The 25,342-nt window shown below is 44.1% G+C and overlaps 1 protein-coding gene across 1 annotated transcript in view; it reads right to left on the bottom strand.

The window, feature by feature from the left end:
- Positions 1 to 7,741: 7,741 nt before the first annotated feature.
- The window catches only part of MACO1 (macoilin 1), a 56,449-nt gene continuing 38,848 nt past the window's right edge, over positions 7,742 to 25,342 (bottom strand). Inside the window, exons 7-11 of the mRNA XM_068539190.1 lie at positions 20,288 to 20,446; positions 18,735 to 18,917; positions 16,580 to 16,700; positions 13,584 to 13,758; positions 7,742 to 8,909 (exon numbers count right to left, since the gene is read on the bottom strand). Coding sequence (XP_068395291.1) covers positions 8,707 to 8,909; positions 13,584 to 13,758; positions 16,580 to 16,700; positions 18,735 to 18,917; positions 20,288 to 20,446 — 841 coding nt within the window. The 3' untranslated portion in view covers positions 7,742 to 8,706. The remainder of the gene's footprint in view (positions 8,910 to 13,583; positions 13,759 to 16,579; positions 16,701 to 18,734; positions 18,918 to 20,287; positions 20,447 to 25,342) is intronic.

The raw sequence follows: 25,342 nt of genomic DNA, 5'->3' as shown, positions 1-25,342 counted from the left end.
GGGAGGATCCAGGGGGTAGCCTGAGCAACTGGAAGGATGGAGGAAGACAGATTTGGGAGGAAATTAGGAACTCGGTTTAAACAGATTGAGTCAGAGGAGTTGTCAAGAGGCATCTGGAAATACAAGTCTGGAGCTGAGGAGAGAGACCTAAACTGAAGATTATGAATGATGTGGGAGTCAGCAGCAAAGAAACAAAAGTTTAAACTCTGAATCCTGGGGAGGTGGGATCACCGTGGGGCAGGGAGGGTGAATGCTCAGGCATGGACACACACACACACACACACACACACACACACACACACACACACACGTGAGTGCGCTTGCGGCCATTTAAATGAGCTTAGAGACTTCCATGCCTTAGCTCATATCATCCTTGCAACAAACTCCCCAGCCTACTTCTCTTATGTTCTTCCTAAAACAGCTGAGAGGACTAGTGACGTGATGGGTGAGGTGAAGTGTGAACCAGCCCAGTGCCCGGCAGGTACCGAGAATTCATTGAATTCTCACAGCAACAGTGTGACCTGGGGACCATTTTCATCACCCCCATTTGACAGATGAGGAAAGTGAGGCACAGAGAGTTCAGGTGACTTGGTCCAAGCTCTATCCAACCGCAAGCATCCTAGTGGGTGGGCGTCACATCACCCGCCTCTGCTCTCACAAGGAATTCAGTTTATTCAGAGTCAGGGCTGATCAGTGGGCAGACAGCCTTATGCACAGGGCTTCCCCCACAAAGGCCCTGGTATCTGCTGAACCGCCTGCCACGCTGCCTGCAGTGCCCCGGCTGGGCTAATTCCTTCGGTTCTCAGGACAGTTTTGGCTTCCAGTGTGGCGGCTGGGATGGCGAGCTCTCAGGAACAGGGAGCACGTTAAGCTGTCAGTTCCCATCCCCGGGGGCCCAGCTATATAGAGGCCTGGGAAGTTGTAACATGCTCTCCCAAAGCTATTTTTGATAGTTCAAAAAGGCTGCACAGGTGACTTGAAAGGTAGAATTCTCTTGCTTTTCAGCTCCACTGGCCCCTGCGGTGGATAGGAAGTCCTATGAGCAGTTACCCCCTAGACGAATACAGTATTGGTAGTAATCAATAATACACGCAGTTACTTTTGTTTTTTGGTAAAATCCTTAAACGTGGAGCTCATGGGAGAGGAAGATAATGAAAGGGGCCTGGTGGCGGGAAGGCTAGGACCCACTACCTGGGGCTTCGTCTACTAGAACTATAGGTGCGGTGACTGTTTGTGGGCTTCTTGGTCCCCCAGCCCAGCAGCACCTTGGCTTCTTGTTTGTAACAACCTCTCTATTTTTGTGTGTAGCTTGGGGCAGGGGACACATGCTCTGGCCCCCACCATGAAGCTGAGGGGGCCCAGGCTCCCGCTCTCCACCCCAAGGTTCAGCCAAGGGGAGGGCAGAAGACTCAAGCTTGCACAATTTCTCTCTATCAGGCAGCTTTTGCTGTGGTAACAAACAGCCCCCAACTCTCAGTGGCTTACACCAGTAACTTCTTTTTGTGTTCACGGGCCTGAGGGTTGGTTTTGACTCGGCTCAGCTCCCAGCTAGGTACGGCCCCTCTCTGGGAAGTACTGTTCTCCTGGCAGAGAGAGCCAGAGGCTAGCCTGAACCACTCAGGTTCACTTAAAGCTCCTGCTCAGATCTGGCACAGGTGCTGTCCACTCACATTCCAGAAACCAGCTGGCACCCAGGAGGGTGGATGTATAATCCTCTCAGTGGGGCTGGAGTGGACGGCTGGGAACAATCATACACATCTACCACAGACTCTTGCTCGAGAGAGGCTGGGTCACGGAGTCATTTACCCCAGGGGCAGGGCCCGTGCCCCACTGAGCACTTCCTGCCTGCGAGAGCCCGCACTGGCTGACTCCTGTCTCTCCCAGCTGGCTTCTCAGCTTCCAGACAACACTGTACGGGCTCGCCCCGTACCTTTCCATTCAATTCCCTTTTGGATTTATACTGGCCACTGTCTGTGTCTATGGCTTGCAATATAAAAACCCCAGATAAGAAGAGAACACATAGTAACAACAAATTTAAGGTGATGCTAACAGAATTTCATTTTGGAAACTGGAGGGCTAACAATTTAAACGGGTAAAATCACCGTGATAAATGTGGTTGGTAAGGCGAGTCCAGGACAAGGGCCAGAAGGGAAGCCCAGGGGCCGGACAGCGGAAGAGAGCCGACTAGGGTCTCCGCAGGGAAGGTGGGCAGACAGACCAGCTTCCTGCACAGCTCAGTTTGGCCAGCTAAAAACACCTTCGGTCCTGGCCCGGCCCCAGGCCTGCAAATGCCCGTAACACCTGTCTGAGGCTCCAGACCCCAGCCAGGACTGAGGCTTCCTCTCATTATCCTCTAGTTCCGTTTCTCAGCCCTGACTGTACATTAGAAACCCCTGTGGAGTTTAAGCAAAACAAAACAAAGCCCAGGTTCCTCCCAGCCTGGTTAAATCAGGCTCTTTGGGGGTGGGCCCTGGGGAATGGGCATCTTTACGAGCTCCCCAGGTGGTTCTAACCAGTGGCCAGGGTTGAGGCCTGAGGCCTACTCCTCCGCCAGATTCTGCAGCGCATGGAGAGGGATGCCAACCCCGGGATGCCAAGATACGTAGATTTTTCCGCAGAAAACAGACAAACAAAAATCTGGATGTGAAATCTCCCAAGTTTCAATTGAAATGTTGAGTTGTTGTTTTGGCTTTTAATTACATTTAAAGTGTGTTTTTAAAAACCATTATTTTTTATTATGAAAGTAATATTAGGTTTATGGTGGAAAATTTGGAATATACAGTGAAATGTCAAGAAGAAAATGAAAGTCACCTATAATCTTAACTGCCCCTTGGGTTCTGAATATGGAATGATTCCAGGACGTTCTGAAAGAAAGTTCCTACTTCAACGCGCTGGGGGAGAGGGGCCCCCCGGAGTCTTTTCCTGTGGAAACAGAGTTCCAATTCTTGAAAGCCTGGACATTCAACACCTTTAAAAGGCTGGTCCCTTAGACTTTTCTTTTTTCTTTTTTTATAAATTTATATTTATTTATTTACGTCTTTATTTTGGCCATGTTGGGTCTTCGTTGATGCGCGGGCTTTCTCTAGTTGCGGCGAGCGGGGGCTACTCTTCATTGTGGTGCACGGGCTTCTCATTGTGGTGGCTTCTCTTGTTGCAGAGCACGGGCTCTAGAGCGCAGGCTCAGTAGTTGTGGCATGCAGTCTCAGTAGTTGTGGCTTGCAGGCTCAGTAGTTGTGGCGCACGGGCTTAGTTGCTCCACGGCACGTGGGATCTTCCCGGACCAAGGCTTGAACCCATGTTCCCTGCATTGGCAGGCAGATTCTTAACCACTGAGCCACCAAGGAAGTCCCCCTTAGACCTTTGGTGCTTGTCAGAGACAGACTCTGAGAACCCACCTTATTTTTTAGATCAATATTTCTTCTTCCTAATAACATAATAACAAAAATTACAATCAGAAAGAAAGAAATCTTTAGGGAAGAACCTCTGCTGTCCAGTGGAGCCAGCGCTGGAGGTGAAAAAAAGACCTCTGGCTAAGATCGCATGTGCCCTCTGGTGGCAGCTGGAGGGGATGGCTTCACAGGGCCATCAAGTCAGTGGTTCTCAAAGTGGGGTCCCAGGACCCGGCCTCACCTGGGAACTTGTCAGAAACAACTTCTCAGGCCCTACCTCAGTTCTTTTGAATCAGAAACTCTGAGTGTGGGACCCAGCAATTTGTGTTTTAACAAGCCATTTAGGCACTTCTGATAAGCCCTAAAGTTTGAGAACCATTGTTCTAGGTAAGTACAGGCCTGGTACCAGATAATGTGTCAAAACAGCACAAGCTCGAGGACAAAAGGGAAGGAAATGGTGAAGGCGCTGGTGCTGCACAAACACCTCCTCAAGGTCCCTGCCCACACTCGGCCCCATCTCCCTCTCAGCCCTGAGGTGTCTGGAGGCCGCAGAGCTGGGGAACAGGGGCAGAATGGACCACTGCCCAGAGTAAACCCATCCAGGCTTCTTGGACGGGGCTTAAAAGGCCACACCACATTGTGTGAAGCTAAGCCTTGGATTCTTAGGACAGAGATCAGAGGTATAAGGGCAGGGTGATTCCAGAACCCTAGCAAGCCCATCCTGAGGGGATGCAAGACTTGAACTTCAGGTAGAGGCAGAGGAATGAAAAGCAAACGCTGAGGTAGGAATAAAGCAGGAACAAAGTAAGCCCAAGGAAGGAGGGGGCCAAGAAAAGAAGTGTGCTCCCCTTGGGCAGATATATCAGTCTTTAACCAGATACCTTCCTGGAGGAAATGCTTTATAATTCGATTACTGTCAGAGTGAAAAAGCCCCACATTGACTCAAGATGCAGCGGGGCTGGCACTTGGGGAAATTGGGTCTGAGGCTCCAACTGCATAGAAAACGCCTAGGCCCCCAGCAGGTTCCCTGCAGCGAGGCTTCCCTGACAGAGAAGTGATGGTTTTCAGGGCATCCAGCTGTTTAGGAAATCTCTGCACCTGGCAAAGTCAAGCAGGAGTTTGTAGAGAAAACCTGACAAGAAAAACAAGGTTTCAGCAGAAACCAGAGACAGGCAGATGGAAGCTGTCATGGTAAATACGCCACTTCAAATTTTCTCCTCCCCTAGAAACAGTTCTGTTTATACTGTCATTCTAACAGTAGTATTAAAGAGATGCTCTGATTCAGTTAAGACGCTGTATTTCAGGTTACATGTCCAATCTATTAACTTTATTCACTCAGTAAGTATTCATTGAGCACCTACTGTGTGGCAGTCGTTGTTCTAGGTTCTGGGGTTAAGCGGTAAACAGATGAAAATCTCTGCCCTCAAAAAGTTTACATTCTAATGGAGGGGAGGGGAGAGATAATAAACAAAATAAGCAAAATGTGTAACACTTTGAGTTCTTCATCTCCAGCTTGCCCCTCAAAAATTAAGCTCTTATTCTGAATTTTCAAAGCTGAACTAGGAGAGTGACAGCGTTGAGAGTCTTCGGGTTAGAAAAGTCAGCTCAGGCAGGGCTTCTAAACAAGTCATATGCAACCGAATCACCCGGAGACATTGTTAAAGGGCAGATTTAGATGGGGGCCTGGGGAAGAGCTCCCAGGTGCTGATGCTGAAGGCCCACAGTGCAGACCACGCTGCTGAGGACCCCACTTGGGAGTCAGGCTGTGGGGATGGAGCTGGCCCGGAAGGCAGACTCCCAGCCAGACAGGCCTCACGGCCACTCCCTGCTGGAGCTCCAGCTCCTAACCTCATCGGAGGCCCTAGCTAGTTCACAGAGCACTCCTCTCCCTGATTTCCACAGCAACTCCTTCTGGCAGGCTGGGCAGCCAGGAACAATACTCCTTCTTAAAGGGGAGGAAACAGCACCTACCCCAGGGAAGTTGTGCTGGTGGCAAAGCTGGGAGCAGACTCCCATCCCTGTCTAGAGGGCTTTGCCTGGCCTAGAACAGACTAGGGCCTTTAAAGAGGGGAGATGCTGCAGGCTTGTGAAGAAGCCAGCACAGCGGCAAGCATCACTGAGAGTCACAGAAAACCAGGCATTTACAGGGCTCAAAGGGCCTTTAACCTAAACAGGTCTAGTTGCTGTGGCCCACCTGAAAACGGTTTACTAGCTGGCCTTCACTGAATTGGCTTTGGGGTGGGTTTCCAGTTTACCTGTTTGTCTCCCTCTGGCGTGATGTGAATTTCACAGGAAGCAATCTGATAGCAGCTGTCAGAGATGTTCAGCCCTTCCAGGTGGCTTACCATAGCCTGAGTGATGCAGCCAGGTGAGCCTGGGGAACTGCGATGGCAGGAGAAGGGACTATTCCCTTTCTTTAGGCTGGGAGCCATGAGGAATTGCTCATTCTCATTTTATAGGATGTCTTGGAAAGATGATCACAGAGGGAATGGGCACACAACAGCTATTTCCTTATGTCAAGTTGGGAGACGTCAAGTCAAAACACACTCAGCCCACGCTTTCTGTAAATATTTAACCATCCAGAATGGCAAACACTGCTTTATGGCATGTCATAAATGATACTGTACTAAGACGGAACCATTTCATGATGGGCCTAGAGTAACAAAGACAACAACTGGAGATCTCCTTGGTGGAAAAGAACATGACAATGAGAATGCTTTGGGCAGACACATTCCTTCAGGGAGGGCCAAGGCAAAAGCCAAGCTGCCAAGCCGAGGCGTTTCCCCTGGGGAACTCCGCTCACGGTATTAAGCGTGGTATGTTTGCAAGAGCCTAAACGGCTGAGACTCAGGAAGGCTATCCTGCAATAGGGATGGGGCTGAGGTGCCAAGAGCAGAATTTTCCGAAACTGGAGCCAAGATCAATTGTAACAATGGCCAAGAGAGGAAAACAGAGGCCGAGAGGGGCAGCTGGCTTCTCAGAGGATGAAAACAGACAAAGCCTCTAGAAACAAGGGAGGACTATAGAAGCGGTTACCCTGGAGATCAGTTCAGGATCTGTAGCAGATAGGAAACCCAATAGGGTATTGGTCACAAACTGGCCTGACAAGATTCCGGAAAATGGAAATTTGCTCTCAAAAATTTCTCACCAACTACCTTCCAACCCCACCCCTAATCTGCTTTTTTAGGAAAGGAGGATTGTACCAGAAAACAAGTCAGCCTTGGTTGTACTCAGATGCCAGAGAGAAAGGAAAAGGGAGGGAGGGAGAAAAAGGGAAGGAAAGAGGGAGGGAGGAAGGATGGAGGAGGAGGGAGGGGGAGGAAGAGGGAGGGAGAGAGAATGAGAATGGATACATCCGAAGTAAGACTAGAACGAAAACTACTTGAGAGCCTGGATGGATTCATCCCAAATCCTGTAACCTGCGCCCCGCGGCACCCGTTGCCCGGGACACTGCCACTGTCAGGGTTCGGAAATGAGGACAGAACAAGAGTGAAAATCTAAGGCCCATTCAGAACAATCTACCTTGTTGTGCCCTCCTGAAAAGTTAAAAAGGCAGAAAACTAGTTTTATCTGTAAGAAAATGTTTATTCTTTTGAACCCCACAGGAAAAAAAAAAAAAAGGAATGCAGCCAAGACCAAGTATTTAACCAAAATAGTGTCCCAAAAGGCAGCAAAATGGGGGAAACCTCAACACAAAGTCAGTGACAATTTTCCATGTTTTTGCACAAAGATGAAAAAAATCTGTGACAATTCTGAGTAACACTTTCATGGTGACAATTACACAAGATGATTCAAAAATGCAAAATGGCAGCAACATGCATACCTGGCTAAAGCTAGAAGGTTTTAATCCCAAAATAAGATCAGTGATTAAAAGGAAGATTCTTTTTAACACTTCTATTTTGCTGACTTGCTTGTCCTACTTAATTTGCTTTAAATGAGACGTACATGCCAATTAACAGGAAATTTTAGAAGAACTATGTCCTTCCAGAATCCATGGCAAGGAAGCCAAACCATTCTATTTGGTTTCTTAATTTTCCTAGGTTCCAAATACAATTTTGCTTTGCCCCTCCCTCTCCCAGCCCCTCCCTCCACCCACTCCCTGATTCTTAGACACTTCCAAAGGTTGCCAGTGCAAACACTTTTCTACCAATGTATAATATACACTTGAGACTGAAATCTTTGTGCAGAGTTTTGAGTTTTAAACTCTTTAAAAACAAAAACAAAACAACAAACCTTCCTTGGCACAAGAGCTGAGGAATTGTCAAGTTTCTTTTAAATCGTCAAACACAAGATGACGAAAAGTGGAAAGCACAGTTAAAGGAAATTTTAAAAAAATAAAACAAAACAAAACCTAGAACTGCAGCTTTTATTAGCCGGCATTGCAGTCTCTCGAACACAAACACCGCCCAGCTCCCCTTCCCAGGGTGCTTGCCTCAAGACAAGTCCAGAACACTGTGGTGCTTTCAATGAAAGGAAACAGAAGGTGTGGCTGAAGTGGTAACACACAGCCCAGCTACCCACCAGTTCTACAGCAGGATCCGTAGTGAGCTTGATACAGAGAGAAAGGTAGATGATGGTAAAGGGGGAAATTGTTTAAAATCAAGTTTCCTCTTGAAATGTCTTTTCCCAAGGCACTGTGAACAAGACTGCTGCTAGCAATTTTCTAGGACTAAACACACCGATGGGAAGATACACATTTCAGACACAACCCCTGTTACATTCTCACAGCTGGTCTCATCACCTGAGTCTCTCCCCTCGGCCGAAATGACACTCCTTGAATTTGTTTGGTCCTTGGAGGGGTAATCAACTTTTGTTTTCTGTAATTTTAGTAATCATCTTCTTTAATGCAGCTATAGCATCAAAGCTGTGTTAGGTTATTTAAACCTTTCACGCTAAAAACTAAGTTTTCATTGTCATCCCATGTGAATCCAATGTGCAGGTTTTGCTTGCTGATTTAAGAACAAAACAAAAATAAAGGGTTGAGAAGGAAAAACTCTGCTTTTTTTTTTTCTTCAAGAGGAAACTGTAAGAATACATAAAAGGCAAAATTGGCTACTTGAAATCCAAGAATGGTTTTAATGTATTGGCCGAGAAAAATAAACTGCAAAGTTCTGTGAGGTCTTCTAAAAACTTACAAGAAAAACTGGTGGGCAGTTCTAATCAGACTTGGATGTTATCTTTTCCCCCCTTTTTAAAAACGACAACATATACAGTCCCACAAAATACAATATAAACTTTTTTTAATCTTGACTGCCAGAGACGCTCCTTTGCGATGCCTTCTGATAACCAAAGCCTGGACAAAACACACTGCTGGCCTTCATTTCTTCAGGGGCTGGTAAACAGAGGCATTGGGATCGAGTCCAGAGGGGCTGGTCTCCACAAATTTGGAAGAGTAGTGTGGGGAAACGGGGCTCAAGGGGCTGGTGGCAGCACTGTAGGTTATGCTGGGCATGACGGCCATGACTTCGGCTATCTTCTGTTTTAGGTCCTTGATTTCCTGGTCTTTCTGAAGAATTTGTCCTGGAAGATCAAAGACCCACCATTAGTGAGAAGGGAGGGCTCACCCAACACAATGCCCTCTTGGGCCCATGGATCCCAAATGGATTCAACTCCAGCTTTGATGGTTTGTAAGGGGAGACACACTTTTCCTGTAATGTGCCAAACAGTAAATATTTAAGCACTGTGAACCACATACTGTCCTTGTCGTTTTTTTTTTTTTTTTTTTTTAAAACCATAGAAAACTGCAAAAACCATTCTTAGCCCACGGGTGGTACAAGAAAAGGTGGCAGGCCAGATGTGGCCTACAGGTCATGGTGTCAAGAGGAACTGCGTTTAGGTAGGTGTGACGAAGCAAAGAGCTCAATCTCCAGGAACCACATTTTCAGCTCAGCAGTCACCAGGGCAGCCGAAGAGGGTGCTGCTTTTGAACTAGGGCTCTACCTCTTGCGCGGAAACATTTTTCTGGGAGGATGGACTATCTCTGAGTATCAGACCAAGGAATCCAACCAGCTCCTGCCTGCCGCAGGGCCGCTTCCCTTTCTGTGCTTCTCCCATGCTCTCTGTGTTAACTCGTGAGGCTTCTGTTTCTACTCCCTCACAAAGCTTTCCCTGCTCCTTCCATCTAAATCACACCCTACCCCCAGCCCCCAACTCCTCGATTCTCAACACACCCTAAACTTTCCTTTCTGTCACTTTATTCTTTGTAATAATGATAATAATTACAATAGCTAACACGTATGTGCCAGGTACTGTTCTAAGTGCTTACAAAGACTAACTCATTTATTTATCACAACAACCCTATCAGGTGGGAATTATCATCATCATCATCCATTTTTTTTTTTTTAAGCTGATGTTTTGTTTTGTTTTTTTTTAATTAATTAATTAATTTTTGGCTGTGTTGGGTCTTCGTTTCTGTGCTAGGGCTTTCTCCAGTTGCGGCGAGCGGGGGCCACTCTTCATTGCGGTGCGCAGGCCTCTCACTATCGCGGCCTCTCTTGTTGCGGAGCACAGGCTCCAGACGCGCAGGCTCAGTAGCTGTGGCTCACGGGCCCGACCGCTCCGCGGCATGTGGGATCTTCCCAGACCAGGGCTCGAACCCATGTCCCCTGCATTGGCAGGCAGATTCCTAACCACTGCGCCACCAGGGAAGCCCATCCATTTTATAGATGAGGAAACCGGGGCACAGAGAGGTTGAGTGACAGAGCTGGGATTCAAAACGATGCAGTTTGGCTCTAGAGTCTGCACTCCTGCCGACTGCATTCTTCTGTCTCCGGTGAGTGTTCATTTGGGTGATGATTTGTGTCCATCATCTCTCCACTGGCCCATGAGCTCCATGAGGGCTGAGACTGTCTCCCCGCTTTTGTCCTTGCCAAATCCCTAGTGCCCAGCCCAGTGGAAAGCTGAGGCCCTGCAAGGTATGCATCTTGCCCAAAGTCATTCAGTTATTAATGACTGAGCAGGATTTAAACCCAGGACCACTTTGTTCCAAAGCCCATGCAATTTCCATCATGCTTTGATGCTCCCTGCTCTACTAGGGGAAGGACACTTAGGAGCAGCCCTTCAGAAATTTAAATGCTGAAAAAAGAAAGAGATTGTATTTGAGTTGCACTCACTTTGCGTCCTACAGAAGACGGTAATATATTTAAAATGTAAGAGAGCGTGGTGGCTTATTTTAAAAAATGATATAGTAGATGAAAGCCATTTTGGAACCAAGATGAATCAAATGATATAGAAAGTAGGAAGGAGAAACCCAACAAGGGGCTTGATTTAAATTATAAAGTTGGGTTCTTATTAGAATATTCCAAGCATGAGCATGACACTGGAGGGGAGTAGTGGGGAAGGCGGCAGCAAAGAGCCACCCCCCTCTGGCTTCCTTCATGTCCCCTCAGCTTCAAGTAAGCATCAAATATCCTCCTTCCCTTTGAACGAAGTAAGCCTCAGATGAATAAAATACCTAATGGCATCTGATATATGAGCCACTGTATCTTTTTTCCATGAAGATTTAAGTTTGATTTCTTTAATCAGTAACGTACAAACATTCCCAGAGCTTTGGAAAAGACAGTTAGTTCTCTTTGCTTTACGAGAATTTCTGGGCCAACAAGGAAGCATAATCTGTGCTGGGAAGCCAAGCTCCCCTCGGCTACTCTGAGACCCAGGTGCTGCTTCACTCCAGGAGACAACCTCTTTCAAGTCTGCAAATCCAAGTAAAAGGGATGAGGCAGAGAGAGGGTAGCTACTTCTCAGGGAGCTGAGCCAGGCAGGCAAAACACCAGCGTATGGTCAGAAGTTTGGCTTTAAAGCAGGATTCCCAAGAAAGAACCTTCTTTTTAAATGCCTTTCCCTGAGTCCACAGATTCATAAGCCTGATTCTCAACCCCTTCTCTTCTTGCTCTGCTTCTGCCATCCCAAGCCACTCCTATGGCTTCACTGACTTCTCACAACTTCTACATCCCACCCCCAACCCCGGGGTTCTGGCCTTTTCTCTGGGGTTTAGGCCCCAAATTCCCACTGACTGATGAAGATCTTTCAGCCCAGTGTCCGGTAGGCAACTCCAGATCAAAGCATCCCAAACCAAACTCATTCTCTCTTCTCATTCCTTAATCTGTTTTGTTCTTCTTTCATGGTTCCAGCAACCCTGTTGGAACACGTCACCCCCTTCCTCCTGAAAATCTAGGGGATACATCCTCTAGTACAGCTTCATTCACGGTCCTACTAATCTCCTACTCTCTTCTTCCATGTCCCCCAGCTAGAGGCCACTGGACTGCTTACCTGGACATTCTCAACACTGTCCTTCCTTTGCTTAAATGCCATTCCCTCAGGTAACAATGTTCTTCCCTGCCATTCTCTGCTCTCAGAATTCATCCTTCAAAGTCCACTCAATGGTCCCTCCCTTATGAAGCCACCCTGATCTCTCCTCTGGCCTTTCAAGCTATCTGCCTCTACCTAGTGGCAGCAGGCCTTGTGCATGGCTTTCCCTAGTGCAGCACTTCTCACAGCGTCCATGTTGTCCTCACGCTAATACTAAGACATTTATCCGCCTTCTTCACGTGCATTCCCTCATGAGCCTAAGTGGAGTCTTCCAGGAGCAACATGGCAAGTGAAATTACAATAGACTGAATGTAGAAACAGAGACGAGAATTGAAATATCTTCTATTAAGCCAGAAATTAAAGAGATTTGCTAAATGTAAAACAACACCACCTTTCTCACTAAATTTTTTTTGTTTTGAGAAATAGTTATTTTCATAAAATGTTATGTTAACAAGTAATACGTTTATTATGTTATTTTTTAAATGAATTAATATATGTTTTAGGTTTTAATTTCTAATACATCAATATTGGTAGACATAATTCACTTGAAAAACACCTCCCTTGGGGTACTCAATAATTTTAAGAGTGTAAAGGGGTCCCTAAGACCAAAAAGTTTGAGCACAACTACCTTAGCGGATCCCCAGCTAGACTATGTCTTGTTCGTCTTTGTCTCCCCTTCACCTTCTAGTAAAATGCTTTACGCAGAGCAAGTGTGAACGCTCTGTAAGTACCTGCTGAAATATTCTTTTCCTTCTATTAAGTCAACTGTTTGAAATTTTTTTTTCAGTAATCTATTGGTGGCTTATCAATTTCTTGAACAAAATCTAAATTTATTTTCATCAGGTCATGTCAGGCCTCTGTTCAGAAGTTTTCCAAAGTTTCCCATGTCACTCAGAGTAAAGTCCAAAGTTCTTTCCATAGGCTGCAAAGTTTGGCAGAATGTGGCTCCTGCTACTTTTGACCCTAAAAACTCTCCCCGTCACTCAGGCTGCAGCCCCAGTGGCCACGACACATGTGCTTTTCCCCTAGAGACTTACACGGCTCACTCAGTCTCTTCCTCTCAGTCTCTGTTCAAATGCTACCTATTCAAAGGTTCTTCCATGTCCTCCATGTCAAACCAGCAGCCCTACACACACACACACAGCCTGCATCACCACTGCTTTATTTTCTTCACTGCACCCATCAGATCTTATATATTTGCTTGTTACTGTCTGTCCCCTTAGGGATTTGCACAGTGCCTGGCACATAGTAAGTCTCAGTAATATCTGCCGAGGGAATAGCCTGCTCTCCAGACTTTCCTCCCTCCACTCCCTCACCTGCGACCTTCGCTCCAGCAAAGCAGAGCCAGCTGCCGCTCTGAACACATCACGCCCTCCTAGCTTCCCTGGCCTTGCTCGAGCTGTTTCTTCTGTTCAGATGCCTCTCTACCTCTCACCGCCACTACACCGCTTCTTCACTGGGCTGACCCCTTCTCATCATTCAAGACCCAGCTCAGACATCAGCTCCCCTGAGAAAAAGCCCTCTCTAACTCTCCAGACTGGCTGAGTCCCTGCCTCTCTATGTTCCCACGGGGCCCTGTACATCCTGTTACATCAGCATCTTTTGGTGACTCTGCAGTTCTCTATTTATTTCTTCTACGACACTCTGAGCTCCTTGAGCAGAGAAACTCATACTCCTCCCTGTGTGCCCTGCACTTGGTATGTTCTCATCTCAAAATATGTCTGCAGAATGAATTAATGTGATGATTCCTAGATGTCCATGGTGGGCACTTATCAAACCACTTGGAGAGGAAACGGAAGTGCCTTTGGTTCGAGCTCTAAGGGAGCTCTGCTCTCCGTGTCCCCAGGCATTCTCAGCCATGCCGCGTGACCTGGGCTGTTCTCCTACCTTGGGCAATCTCGAGCTGTCGCTTTGCATCCCCCAGTGCAGAGAACAGGTCCAGCTTGATTCTTGTCTCTGCGCTCAGGCTGTTCTCCAGGTGCTGCGTTTTATCTTGCATGGCTGAGAGGGCTGACATTAACACCTCAGTGTCCTTCTCATTTTCCTTATACTTCCGAAGCTCCTATCAATATCATCAAAGCAGCAATGTTACAAGATAGTTTTGGCATTGATGTCTACAAATTAGCCTGAAATCACAAATAAAATCCCACTATCATTGACCTGGCCCCTAGAACACAGAATTCTGGTGTTTCATGGGTTTAGAACTCGCCCCTTAGAGGGAGTGCAAAGTGTATTTATACAGTGATGTGCACATACAAAAACGATGATTGTATTGGGCTGCTTTGAGATAACTGTGGACTCTGTCTCCATATAAAACACTTCCGGGCTTCCCTGGTGGCGCAGTGGTTAAGAATCCGCCTGCCATTGCAGGGGACACGGGTTTGAGCCCTGGTCCGGGAAGATCCCACATGCCGCGGAGCAACTAAGCCTGTGCACCACAGCTACTGAGGCTACGCTCTAGAGCCCGGGAGCCACAACTACTGAGCCCACGAGCCACAACTACTGAGCCCGTGTGCCACAACTACTGAAGCCTGTCCACCTAGAGCCCATGCCCCGCAACAAGAGAAGCCACCGCAAGGAGAAGCCCGCGCACTACAACAAAGAGTAGCCGCAACAAAGACCCAACACAGCCAAAAATAAATACATTAAATAAATTAATTAAAACTATATATATATATAAAACACTTTCTTACAATCCTAATTCAGAACCACAAAGAACTGTTTCCCTGCTGCCAGCTGCAAATGTTGCTGTAATGCTGTAGTCAAATGTGCCAAAACTCTACTCTCAACCTACACTAAAAATTGTAAAAATGTTAATTATTTTGACAGGGTATACTGCAAAATAAGCCCACTTAAAACATCAGATAATGTAGCCTATATATATGTGTGTGTGTGTGTGCGCGCGCGCGTGTGTGTATATATATATATATATATATATATGCTGATATTTAATTTTTCTCATTTTAAGAGAGAAATCGAAACTTATTATAGTCAATTAAAAAATACTTAAAAGTTCAGAGAAGAAAATAAAAATCACCCAAAATCCCAACGCTGCAAAAAATTTGGTATTTTCTTTGTCTTTTTTAAGTATATGTGTATCTTTCAGCATAACTGAAATCAAACTATATGTACAATTTTTTAAAAACATATAATCTCAACTGTTCTTTGAAAATGCAATTTTTATTGGCTGTTTAATATTCCTACATGTATATGTATCATAATTTATTAAACAAATCTCCCATTGTTAAGATTATTTCCAATTTTTTTTGCATTTATATACCACTATGATGAACGTCTCTGTATATCAATCATCGGTGAGACTTTTAAATGTTTACCTTAAGGCTGGAGTCTGAGGAAAATATTTTTAAAAAATACGTCGTGACCTTTTCCAGAAAGTTACACTTCCACCAGCAACATACGAGGCCTATTTCATTGTATCCTCACCCAGGTTGATATTACCATTTAAAAATTCTTTGCTGATTTCACAAGAGATAAGTGATATCCAATTTTAATCTATCTGTCTTTGGTGATAGATGAGGATATATTCTTACATTGTTATCAGTCATTTATATTTCTTCTGTGAATTATCTATTCATATAGTTTGCCTACTTTCTGTGTATTTGAGCTTTTCTTAGCAATCTTTATGAGCTATTTACATATTGAGAGTATTAATTCCTTTTTTATAATATTTGTTGCAATATCTGTACCCTCCCCAATTGACTTTTTCATTTTTTTTTTTTTTCACTTTGTGATTTAAAACAAAATGGTTTCTTTCCCTGCATTCAACTCTTCCTCTGGAATTTATTTTTGTGTGGTATGAGATGAGCATCTCATTTTATTTTTTCCCATTGTCTAGCTGTTCCTCAGCCTTTCACTGACTAACCCTTGCTGTTCCATCCATTGTTTGTTTTTTTTTTTCCTTTAAATAAATTTATTTATTTATTTTTGGCTGCATTGGGTCTTTGTTGCTGTGCGCGGGCTTTCTCTAGTTGCGGCGAGTGGCGGCTACTCTTCATTGTGGTGTGCGGGCTTCTCATTGCGGCAGCTTCTCTTGTTGCAGAGCATGGGCTCTAGGCACACAGGCTTCAGTAGTTGTGGCACACGGGCTCAGTAGTTGTGGCACACGGGCTTAGTTGCTCTGCGGCATGTGGGATCTTCCTGGACCAGGGCTTGAACCCGTGTCCCCTGCATTGGCAGGCAGATTCTTAACCACAGCGCCACCAGGGAAGCCCTCCATCCATTTCTGATGCCACCTTCACTGAACACTAATTTAGACTTTTTCTCTGGGTCATCTATTCTACCCCACTGACCTGCCACTAATTTCTTATGGGCTCCATATGACTCAAATTACTGTAACTTTACAACTTATGACATTAGCCTTAAACATCCCTTTGAAGACCCAACGCCACCAAATACTTGGCTAAGGTACACACAGCCCCAAAACTGGCTATGCCCACAGCACTGGCAGCTTTCCTCCCCATGCATTGCCTGGAGTGGCCATCTGTGAAGCTCAGAGCCATCCAGAATGGTCAATTCCTTGGCGATGGACAGAGAATTAGGGCTAAGAAGAGGCGTATACGTTCCAAAGCACACTAATCTGGCCTATAACCTGAAAAAGTGAAATGAATCTCCCGTAAGTCAAATTCTGGTATAAAACATGTCAAGGACCATTAACATTTCTGGCTTGTCTTAGAATCCAGATAAACTAAATATGACTTGAATGAGCTGGACAGGCGAGAGCTTCTTTTGGTCATACAGAGATTTTCAGATGCAATGGGGTTTGGCCTGTATCAGAAGGCACCATCTCCACATGGAAGCACAGAGCACCAACCTAACACAGAAGAGGAATTCAAGCGCGATGAAGTCTGTTTTTCCTCCTTTACCTGAACTTTCAGTTCTAGTTCTCTGATCTGGTCTTCTTTCACCTTCATGTCCATTGTGAGCTTCTTGCCCTCTGCTTCTAATTCTCTGATCCGATTCCGTAAGGTTTCGGTGCACTCTCCCCTTATGAAAAAGAAGAGAAGGGAAAAAGAGGATTTAAAAGACTACAGGTCTAACTATATTGCAGGATTGATGTTTTTCTTATACTCCACAGAGTCAGATTTTAGCTTTTGGCTCAGTCTGCTCATTCTCTCTGTTCTTTATAATTTCAAAAATGATCTAAAATAATTATTAATTGGGTGTCTAATATGAGCCAGGTGCCAAGCTAGGTACTTTACCCATACTTCCTTCTTTACTGGGGTAGGGTTTATTATCCTATTTTCCAGAGAAGAAAACTGAAGCTACTTAGATATAATACTAGTTCAAGGTCACCCAGCTTATAGGTCACAGAACTGGGATAAGAACTGAGGTTTTTCCACCTTGCCAATCCAGCAAGCTTCCCATCAGGCCATATGACTTGAGACAATGCACACAAGCTGAGCAAGAGAGAACCAGACGTGTGCTGTCTCCAGCAGGGGGCAGTGAGTTAAAAAACATTTTCACTTTTGAGGGACTGTGCACTGGGAACGTCACCTTTCTTTAGTCATGAAGTTTTGACAAGACTGGAGTAAACAGAAAAAGAAGGGAGCAGCATTAGGTTGCTTCTCAGGGCTATAATAAGGACAAACTTAAAAAGATGATGGCAATGGCCAGTCCAAAGCTGGTGAACTGTTTAGGTTTCAGAAACAGCCTGGTGGAGAAGGTAGGTGTCATTTGCCTACGAAAAGGAAGGCCCAGTGAGAGACTAAAGCCTTGAGATATACTTAAGAATAAAAACAGCCTCTACATAAATGATGGCAAACAAGGACCATCCAAGGATAAGACCAAAGGCAATAAGCTTAACCAAAAGCAAAAGAAATTAAGGGTAGAGACTGAAATCAATGTACTGATTCTCAGGCATAAGAGACACTAAACAATATGGTTAAGAAACTGTCATATCCTCCTCAGGGATTTTTTAAGAAAGAGTAACTGCTGGATGAATTAAGGAGAGCACAAGCCACACCAGATGACTGTTCAGGAAAATCTCCTGCAAGTGTAAGTGCTTCAGGAACGCTCACAAATCTTTAAATGAGTGAACAAACAACCCCCCCCCCACCCCCCGACATCCTAAGCAGGTTAGTAAAGGGTCTTGTGAATCTATATAGATGCTAATGGGCCAAGTTAGCTCAGCCATCTGCAGTACAGAGTCTGCTGGGGGAAGGCAGGATCACGCAGGAGAAAGAGTTCTCTCTCTCCCACTGCTATTTCCTAAAAGATGAAATGATGGTTCACCAATTATTCTACAAATGCCAGAACCCAAAAGAAGGCTATTAACATGCCAAATACAAAAAAGCAAAAAGTAGAATTATATCACATAGACACAAATTTAGGGATAGAAACTTAAAATTAAATAAATAATAATTTACCCTCACCCTGCATCTGTAAACCCATAACTGACCCCCACCATGCAGATGAACTTCACCAGTCAAAAAAACAAAGAAAAAAGAAAAAGTGAAGTAGAAGCCAAAAAGAGAGAGAGACATAAAGAAAGAAAAAGAGGCTCTTAACTCTCTTCCCCATCTTTTCCAGGTCATTTGACAGTTTGCTGATGTCCAACAAAGACATGAGCAGTCAGTACACAGTGCTTGAGGGACCAAGATTTTATCTTTCTTCCATTTTAAGATTAAAAACACCAGAAACACACAACTAAGAGTAGAGCATAATGATAGTTCTATAAAGGGAACAAAAGTCCAGATTGGTTCCCTCAAAGCATTTAGTAATTATCAGTCTTACAGAAAGTGGCTGGAAACCCCTTTTTGAGCAGCATTTTGCCTCCCAGGTGTGGGAGGCATGGAGATTCCCTCATCCCACTTTATACAGCAGGTCACTGAGGGATGAAGTAGTCATGACAGCATGAGCTTGCACAGATGGGGTTTAAACCAGCTAATAAAACAGTACTTAAAAGCAATCCATCCATGCATGATTGTGTATTTCCAGTCCTGCCCAAGGCATCAAATTCCCATTCTCAGTCCAAGGAAAGCCAACCTTGGATTAAGCACTCAGGTGACATCAACATACCTAGACGCAGCAGCAAATGCAACAGCCCGGGCAGCAGTAGCTTCTTCTAACTTCTTCCTTTTTTTCTCCTCCATTAACTGCTTTTCTACAAAACTTCGGGCTTCCTGCTCAGCTTTTAGCTTCTTCTCCAACTGGCTGATATTCTGCTTATCTTTTTGCTTCATTTGCACAGCATTATGTAACCTATATGGAAATGATTGTCATACAAAGTTTTACAATTAGAAACGTCCAATATAAACCCTGGAGAAACATGGCTCCTCTTTATCATTTTGAGGCCAAAGTAAACAGGAGATTTGAACAGCAAATCATAAATGTCAATTCCCAGAGTGTCCAGGGAAAATACATTGTCATTATTATTTAACAATTCCTAAACGCCCATAAACAAGCTGCCTTGCAAGATACAGAATTGGACCTAGCCTCTGCTTAATTAAAGTGATCTACAGAAGGTAATCCAGAAAATAGGATAAAACAAGTTTCTATCAGAGGAAAAGATAACTGTAGAACTAATTCTAGTGCCCCAAAGCACCTTGAAAGAACTTCAGTCTGAGACCAAGGAAGAGCTGAACCAGATCCATTGAAACTGAGGTAAAGGGTGGGAGGGGAAGGTCTTTCTCTGCCTGAATACAATATGCTGCAGCCTACTGCAGCCTTTCCTTTCCAGCTGGGAGATGTTTTCTCAGAGTATCCCAAAATAGATCTTGTAGTTAGAATCACAGGATGCTTAATTTCAGATAAAAATTTCAGCCATATTCCCTTCCCTGCTACTACCACCCCCAGCTTTACGTATCAATATAAGGTGAGTTTCTCTCAATATATCAATGTAAGGTAAGATGTTCTCTATGTAATAATGCTAGAGCCATCAAATACATACGTGAATCAGAAGCAATGGAAAGGTTATTTGCCTATAATGCTCTAGCTTTTGAGCTACATTCCCTGAAAATGATGAAGGACTGCTCTTTCAAGGAAAAGCCCAGAAAGCTCGGCACCTATAATAGTAATCACTACCCCAGACACACATTGCTTAGAGATTAAAAAAAAGACAGACCCACATTGAGTCAAGAAGTAATTCCAGAATGAATTAATGGAAAGCATAAAAGAATTCATGCAGAAGAGCTAGCTTTTTGTCTGCGTCTTCAAATAAAATCAAAGTTCAACATCATTTTTTAGTTCCAGAAATCAAAGTAGATAGAGTCTAATCTTCTGGAAATTTTCACTCAAGGGAACAAGAGTTTCAAATTGTGGCAGAAATACTTCTTGTCAATTTTACTCATATTGTCACAAAAGCTCAATAACTATTTTAAACTAAGAGAAGTTATTAAATGAGAGAAGACAGAATAGTAATATTAATAAACCGTTTTGTTGCAATGAAATTTTTATAGATTTTATAACATGTTGAATATCTGGTCCTACATTAAATATTTTAAACATTTTGTTTAAAAAAAAACCCTCTGCTAGATCCCTTTGTCGTCATGAGCCTTGTGCTCCAATCCCTGGAAACGAGAGCAATGCGAGGCTGCTTGACTCACGGCCAGAGGCCCACAAGGTGCACATACTTGTTCTGCAGCAGCTCATTCTCTTGCCGGAGCTGGCCCATTTCTGAGCGGATCCCTCGCTCGGTGCTCGAGAGGGAGCTGATCTGACTGCGGAGCTCCTGTTCCACTTGCCTGCTGGCCTGCAGGTCGGCCTTTAACTTTTTAATGTCTTGTTCCAGCCTAGGAGAAGGAGAAACACAGCATCTTCATCACTGAGAGGCCACCCCCAGGGCTCTGCGGGAGACCCTGGCTGAAGTCCCTGACTGCTGGGTGGCTGGTGAAGCACCCTGCCAGCAGCTCCCGACATCAACGCAACTCCCGTCTGCAATCAGCCTTTGAATCAGTGCTTCTGCCTGGGTCTCCCCCTTCCCACCAGAGGGTAACTTTTGATTCCTCCCAAATATCTGTGAACACTGACAGGTGAAGATGGTGCCTGTGAGTATCTGAGCTGCTAATAAAGGAGGAGGGGAAGGCAGAGGGAGGGTGCCTGAAGGGCATGGTCCCCTCCCCACTGGTGAATTCCCCATGCCCCTCAGCAAGGGAGATATGCTAGTAACAACCAGCTCAGGACCCACATGCTTTGAGACATCCTGATAGATCAGAATCTACTGTCTGAGATTCCCTCCCACCATGGGCCTAGAAGAAAACAGTGTCTGAGACGGCCTCCTGAAACTGCTAGCATCCTTGCTAAATGATGTTCACACTTGTGGTGACTGTGACAGAAGAGCTCACTAGACTCAACAACAATGAAAAAAGGAACAAATTACATGATCTACGAATCATAAGAAAACTCAATCTGTGAAATGAAGCTTCTCTTTTCAATTCCTTACTCCTGTTCCATCTATTTTCTTTAATGCAGTAATAGTTTCACTTTAAGTGATATGTATTGGGGGACTATTATATGCACATGTAGGACTGAAAACAAAGAATATAAAGTTAAGCCCCCTTCTTCATGAGAGGACTTTACAATTTCACTAGAGGCCAATAAACAGACATTTAAAATGATTAAACCATAATACAGGAAGGCCATGGTTAAAAACATGCTAAAGGGAGTAACTAATATTTAATGAGAACTTACATGCCAGGCACTGTTCCACAGGTTTTAATGGTATGAACGCATTTAATCTGTACAACTATGAGCTAAGTTGAATAACCTTGGCAATTATTAGTCCCATTTTTACAGATGAAGAAATCTAGATTCAGGAAAGGTTCCAGCCCAAGGTCACACAGGCAGCCTAGCTCTAGAGAGCCTAGCTCTCTTCTCCAGCAGGCCAAACTGTGGCTCTATCAGCCACAGCATGGCATGGGGAGAAGTGTCACATGAGTTTTGAGGAGAGAAGATGGGAAATGAGTTGGGCCTCGAAAGTTGGGCAGGATTTGGAGAAGTAGAAGGGGAGGACAAGGCATTCTAAACAAGGGGAAAACATGCTCAAAAGCTCAAAGGTAGCAACAGCCACAGGCATTTGGAGGCAGAGCAATCAGTCTGGCCTCTGAGGAAGGCTTGTACTCTGGGAACAGGGTGAGAAAGGACAGAAGGGACCTGGCAGATTAGACCATGGAGAACGGCACTGAAGTTCAGGCCAAGGATGACTGCCAGGTGAGACTCAGAAGACACCTTTTCCTACAAACTTACAGTAGGCAAAAGTCAGTTAGCTCTGAAGAGACTCTTGTGCATTTCACTAATCCAACATACCAACAGAACCAAGAATTCTGGAGGGCAATGGTGATCTCTCCTTGGAACTGCCAGGTCCATAGACTAGGTCCTTACAGATATGTTTTAGGAAGCACTAAATCCCCAGGGCCCATCCATCACAGTGGTCAACACTTACTAAATACATGTATCGGTTGCCTGGCATTCCTTAGAAAACCAAAGAGCAGCTTTATTTACCTGTCTTACCTTTAGCCAATTGAAGCAAAATCTCAAAACCAAAAAGTCATGAAACATCAATGGTTACCTCCCAGGCCCAGTAGCCAGTCCCCCCGTCCAGTGCCTGGGAACACAGACTAGAGACTTTGTGTTCCAGAAGAGCTGCCGGGTCTCCTGACACAGCTCGCTCCCCAGGGGAGCGTCACAAATGGACATCATGCCACACTTTCCCTATTGCCAGGGTTATTCCAGTTGAATGTACTCCTGGAACTGCTCTAAACAATTACCGACTGGCATTTATACCATCCCCACACCGTCACTCATTCACCCGAAGTTACCCAAGGGATATTTTCTAAAACAGGTCGATGCTGTCAGGTTATCCTCATTAAGAAGTTTGGCTGAAAAATGTGTTAGGTAATTTTATCTTTTTTGAGAAGTCAGTTTCACAGCCCGAGGATTGCATTTTTGGTAAAAAGGATGAGCTTTAAGAAGAGACTAGGGACTTAGCATGGTTTAGAAACGGGGTATAGGATCAGGATTCTCGACTCAGCTCTGGTGCCAGCTCTGCAACCCTGGACAAGGCATATAACCTTTCAGGACTCAGTTTCCCCATCTGAGGCAAACGATCTCTAAAGTTCCTCCCAGCTTGGTCTAGGATTTCTAGGCCTGACACACTTACCACTGGCTGTTGATCTGCTCCTTCAGATTAGCAACCTAAGCTGTATCATATGCAGAGGCCCAGGAATCAAGTTCCACACAAGCAGCCACTGGGGCAAAGCATGTGCCGCAGTTGCGAATGAAAGAAAAGTTAAATCTGCGAAGTCTAGATGTCAAGCATTTTGAAGTTATTACTTTTTTAGAGTTTTTAACCTATAAAAGCCAAATTTCCTACCATGAACTAAGAGTAACAATTTCTGAGTGAAACTTTAGAGTTCCTTGAAAAATGTAAAAAAACCAAGGGGTTAGTGCAGTTAGGAGAGCAAAATGTGCAAAAATATCAAGAGTGTAACTTCTGGAGACCGCAGAACACTAAACAATATTTTTTGTGTGTAGAACTATGAAAATTTTATCAAAGACATATAGCAGCACAATACAAGAAAAATAAAGTGACATGGTTACAAGGGTGTGTTCACTTTTTGAAAATTCATAAGTTGTACACTTAAGATTTGAACACTTTTGTGGATGTGTGTTATACTTCAATAAAAAGCTTATTTTCAAAAATTAAATAACTTAAGTTCACAAGGCACAGAATTAAAATGCTCCAGGATTTTCATAACTGTTGCCATTAGTTCTGTAAAACTCTGAATGACTGTTTTCCAAACAGTTGCAGCAAACCTGTTAGTTAACACAGCATTCCTCAGTTTAAGAAACACTGGTCTATAGGAAACTGCATAACAACATGTAAGATAACTTAATGTGCTAAATGGTAAATTCTCAGTAATTTTTAAAATTAGGGGAAATTTTTCATTGTCTCTCTGCAGAAAACATTAATTTAATGTTGAACGTTCACTATATTTTAAATCTTAACTGAGGTAGGTGGTAAAATGATTTATAACCCCTTATTGGATTTATGTTTTTATTGCAAAAGTGATACCCAGTCAAAATAAAAAACTGCATACAACAGAAAAGTATAAAGAATAAACATATAAATAACTCATAATCCTTTCATCCAGACAGAACCACTATTTGCATTTGGTTTACTTCATTTCTGTATGTCTTTTTCTTTCTCTTTCTTAACATATGTAAACATTTTTCATATTGCTGAGAGAGTATCACATGTATAGTTTACATATCTTAAGCACCTTTCCACACTATTAGAAACTTTTCACAAACAACTTAATTGCTGCATAGTATTACACTGCACAGATGTACTGTACTACCAATCTCTGCATATGCTCAATAAAAAAATGTATACATGAGTTTTTAAAGAATTACATGAATTAGTAAGTTGAACTGACATTTATTAGACAGATAACTACTACTTGTCATAATGGTAAACTTAACCCTTTTGTGCTGAAGGTCAGTACTTACTAGGTAAAATGCAGATATATAATTTATTGTTGTGAAACACCAAGAAGTACTGATTAAATGGTGTTAAGAGGTTAATGCAAAATCTTCAAATGTATTCATGGGATTTTATTAAAATGTCTATAGCTGCAACCTAAATTTGAAGCACGTGGCCAGGAAGAAAATGAGGCAGAAGTAATAGTTTATAACCCTTAAAACTAATTTCAGTAAATAGGAATCAAAAGAAAGGAGGAAAAAATTTCATCTCCAAGCTCAAACCCATTTATCAGAGCTAAATCCTACTCTCCTCCCTACACAGTAGAAGATTAAGGGATAAAAGAGAACTTTCCTCCAGCAGAACTATAAACTCATCCAAAAAAGAGAAATAATGGGTCAGACAGATCTTAACCAAACTTGTAAGGCTTCGGCAGGAAATAAATGTATTCCCTCCTTTCCCAACTCTCGTGGCGCTAGTCACCCTTACGAAGGCTGCCCAGTAGTGCTGCCACTTGGGATACAGACAGGGCCCACAGCAAAGCTGGAGTCTATGTGTCCAATAAAAAAAAAAAAAAGGTCATGAAGAACCTAGTGGCAAGACGGGAATAAAGACACAGACCTACTGGAGAATGGACCTGAGGATATGGGGAGGGGGAAGGGTAAGATGTGACAAAGTGAGAGAGTGGCATGGACATATATACACTACCAAACGTAAAATAGATAGCTAGTGGGAAGCAACCGCATAGCACAGGGAGATCAGCTCTGTGCTTTGTGACCACCTAGAGGGGTGGGATAGGGAGGGTGGGAGGGAGGGAGATGCAAGAGGGAAGAGATATGGGAACATATGTATATGTATAACTGATTCACTTTGTTATAAAGCAGAAACTAACACACAACTGTAAAGCAATTATACTCCAATAAAGATGTTAAAAAAAAAAAAAAAGTCTATTTGGGCCCAATCAGACAAGCCAGGGGTCTAATCAACTCAGAATGTTACCTGTTAGGTCCAGGCACCTTTCCGAGCCACTTTACTCCACTTTACTGATAAAATTTTAAATCAACTTCTAAACTTGTAAGCTACCTCTAAACTCCAGCAGAGCACCTAACTCACAAGCAAGAGGTGGGGCCACTGGAGCAGCCGTTCCTCAGGGGTCCACTTGCCGGCCCAGCTGACTTCAGAGCAAAACCGCCAAGTTGAGGAACGC

Source organism: Eschrichtius robustus, chromosome 3 (genome assembly GCF_028021215.1).
Source record: "Eschrichtius robustus isolate mEscRob2 chromosome 3, mEscRob2.pri, whole genome shotgun sequence".
Lineage (NCBI taxonomy): Eukaryota > Metazoa > Chordata > Mammalia > Artiodactyla > Eschrichtiidae > Eschrichtius > Eschrichtius robustus.
This window is presented reverse-complemented; position numbering and strand designations above follow the sequence as displayed.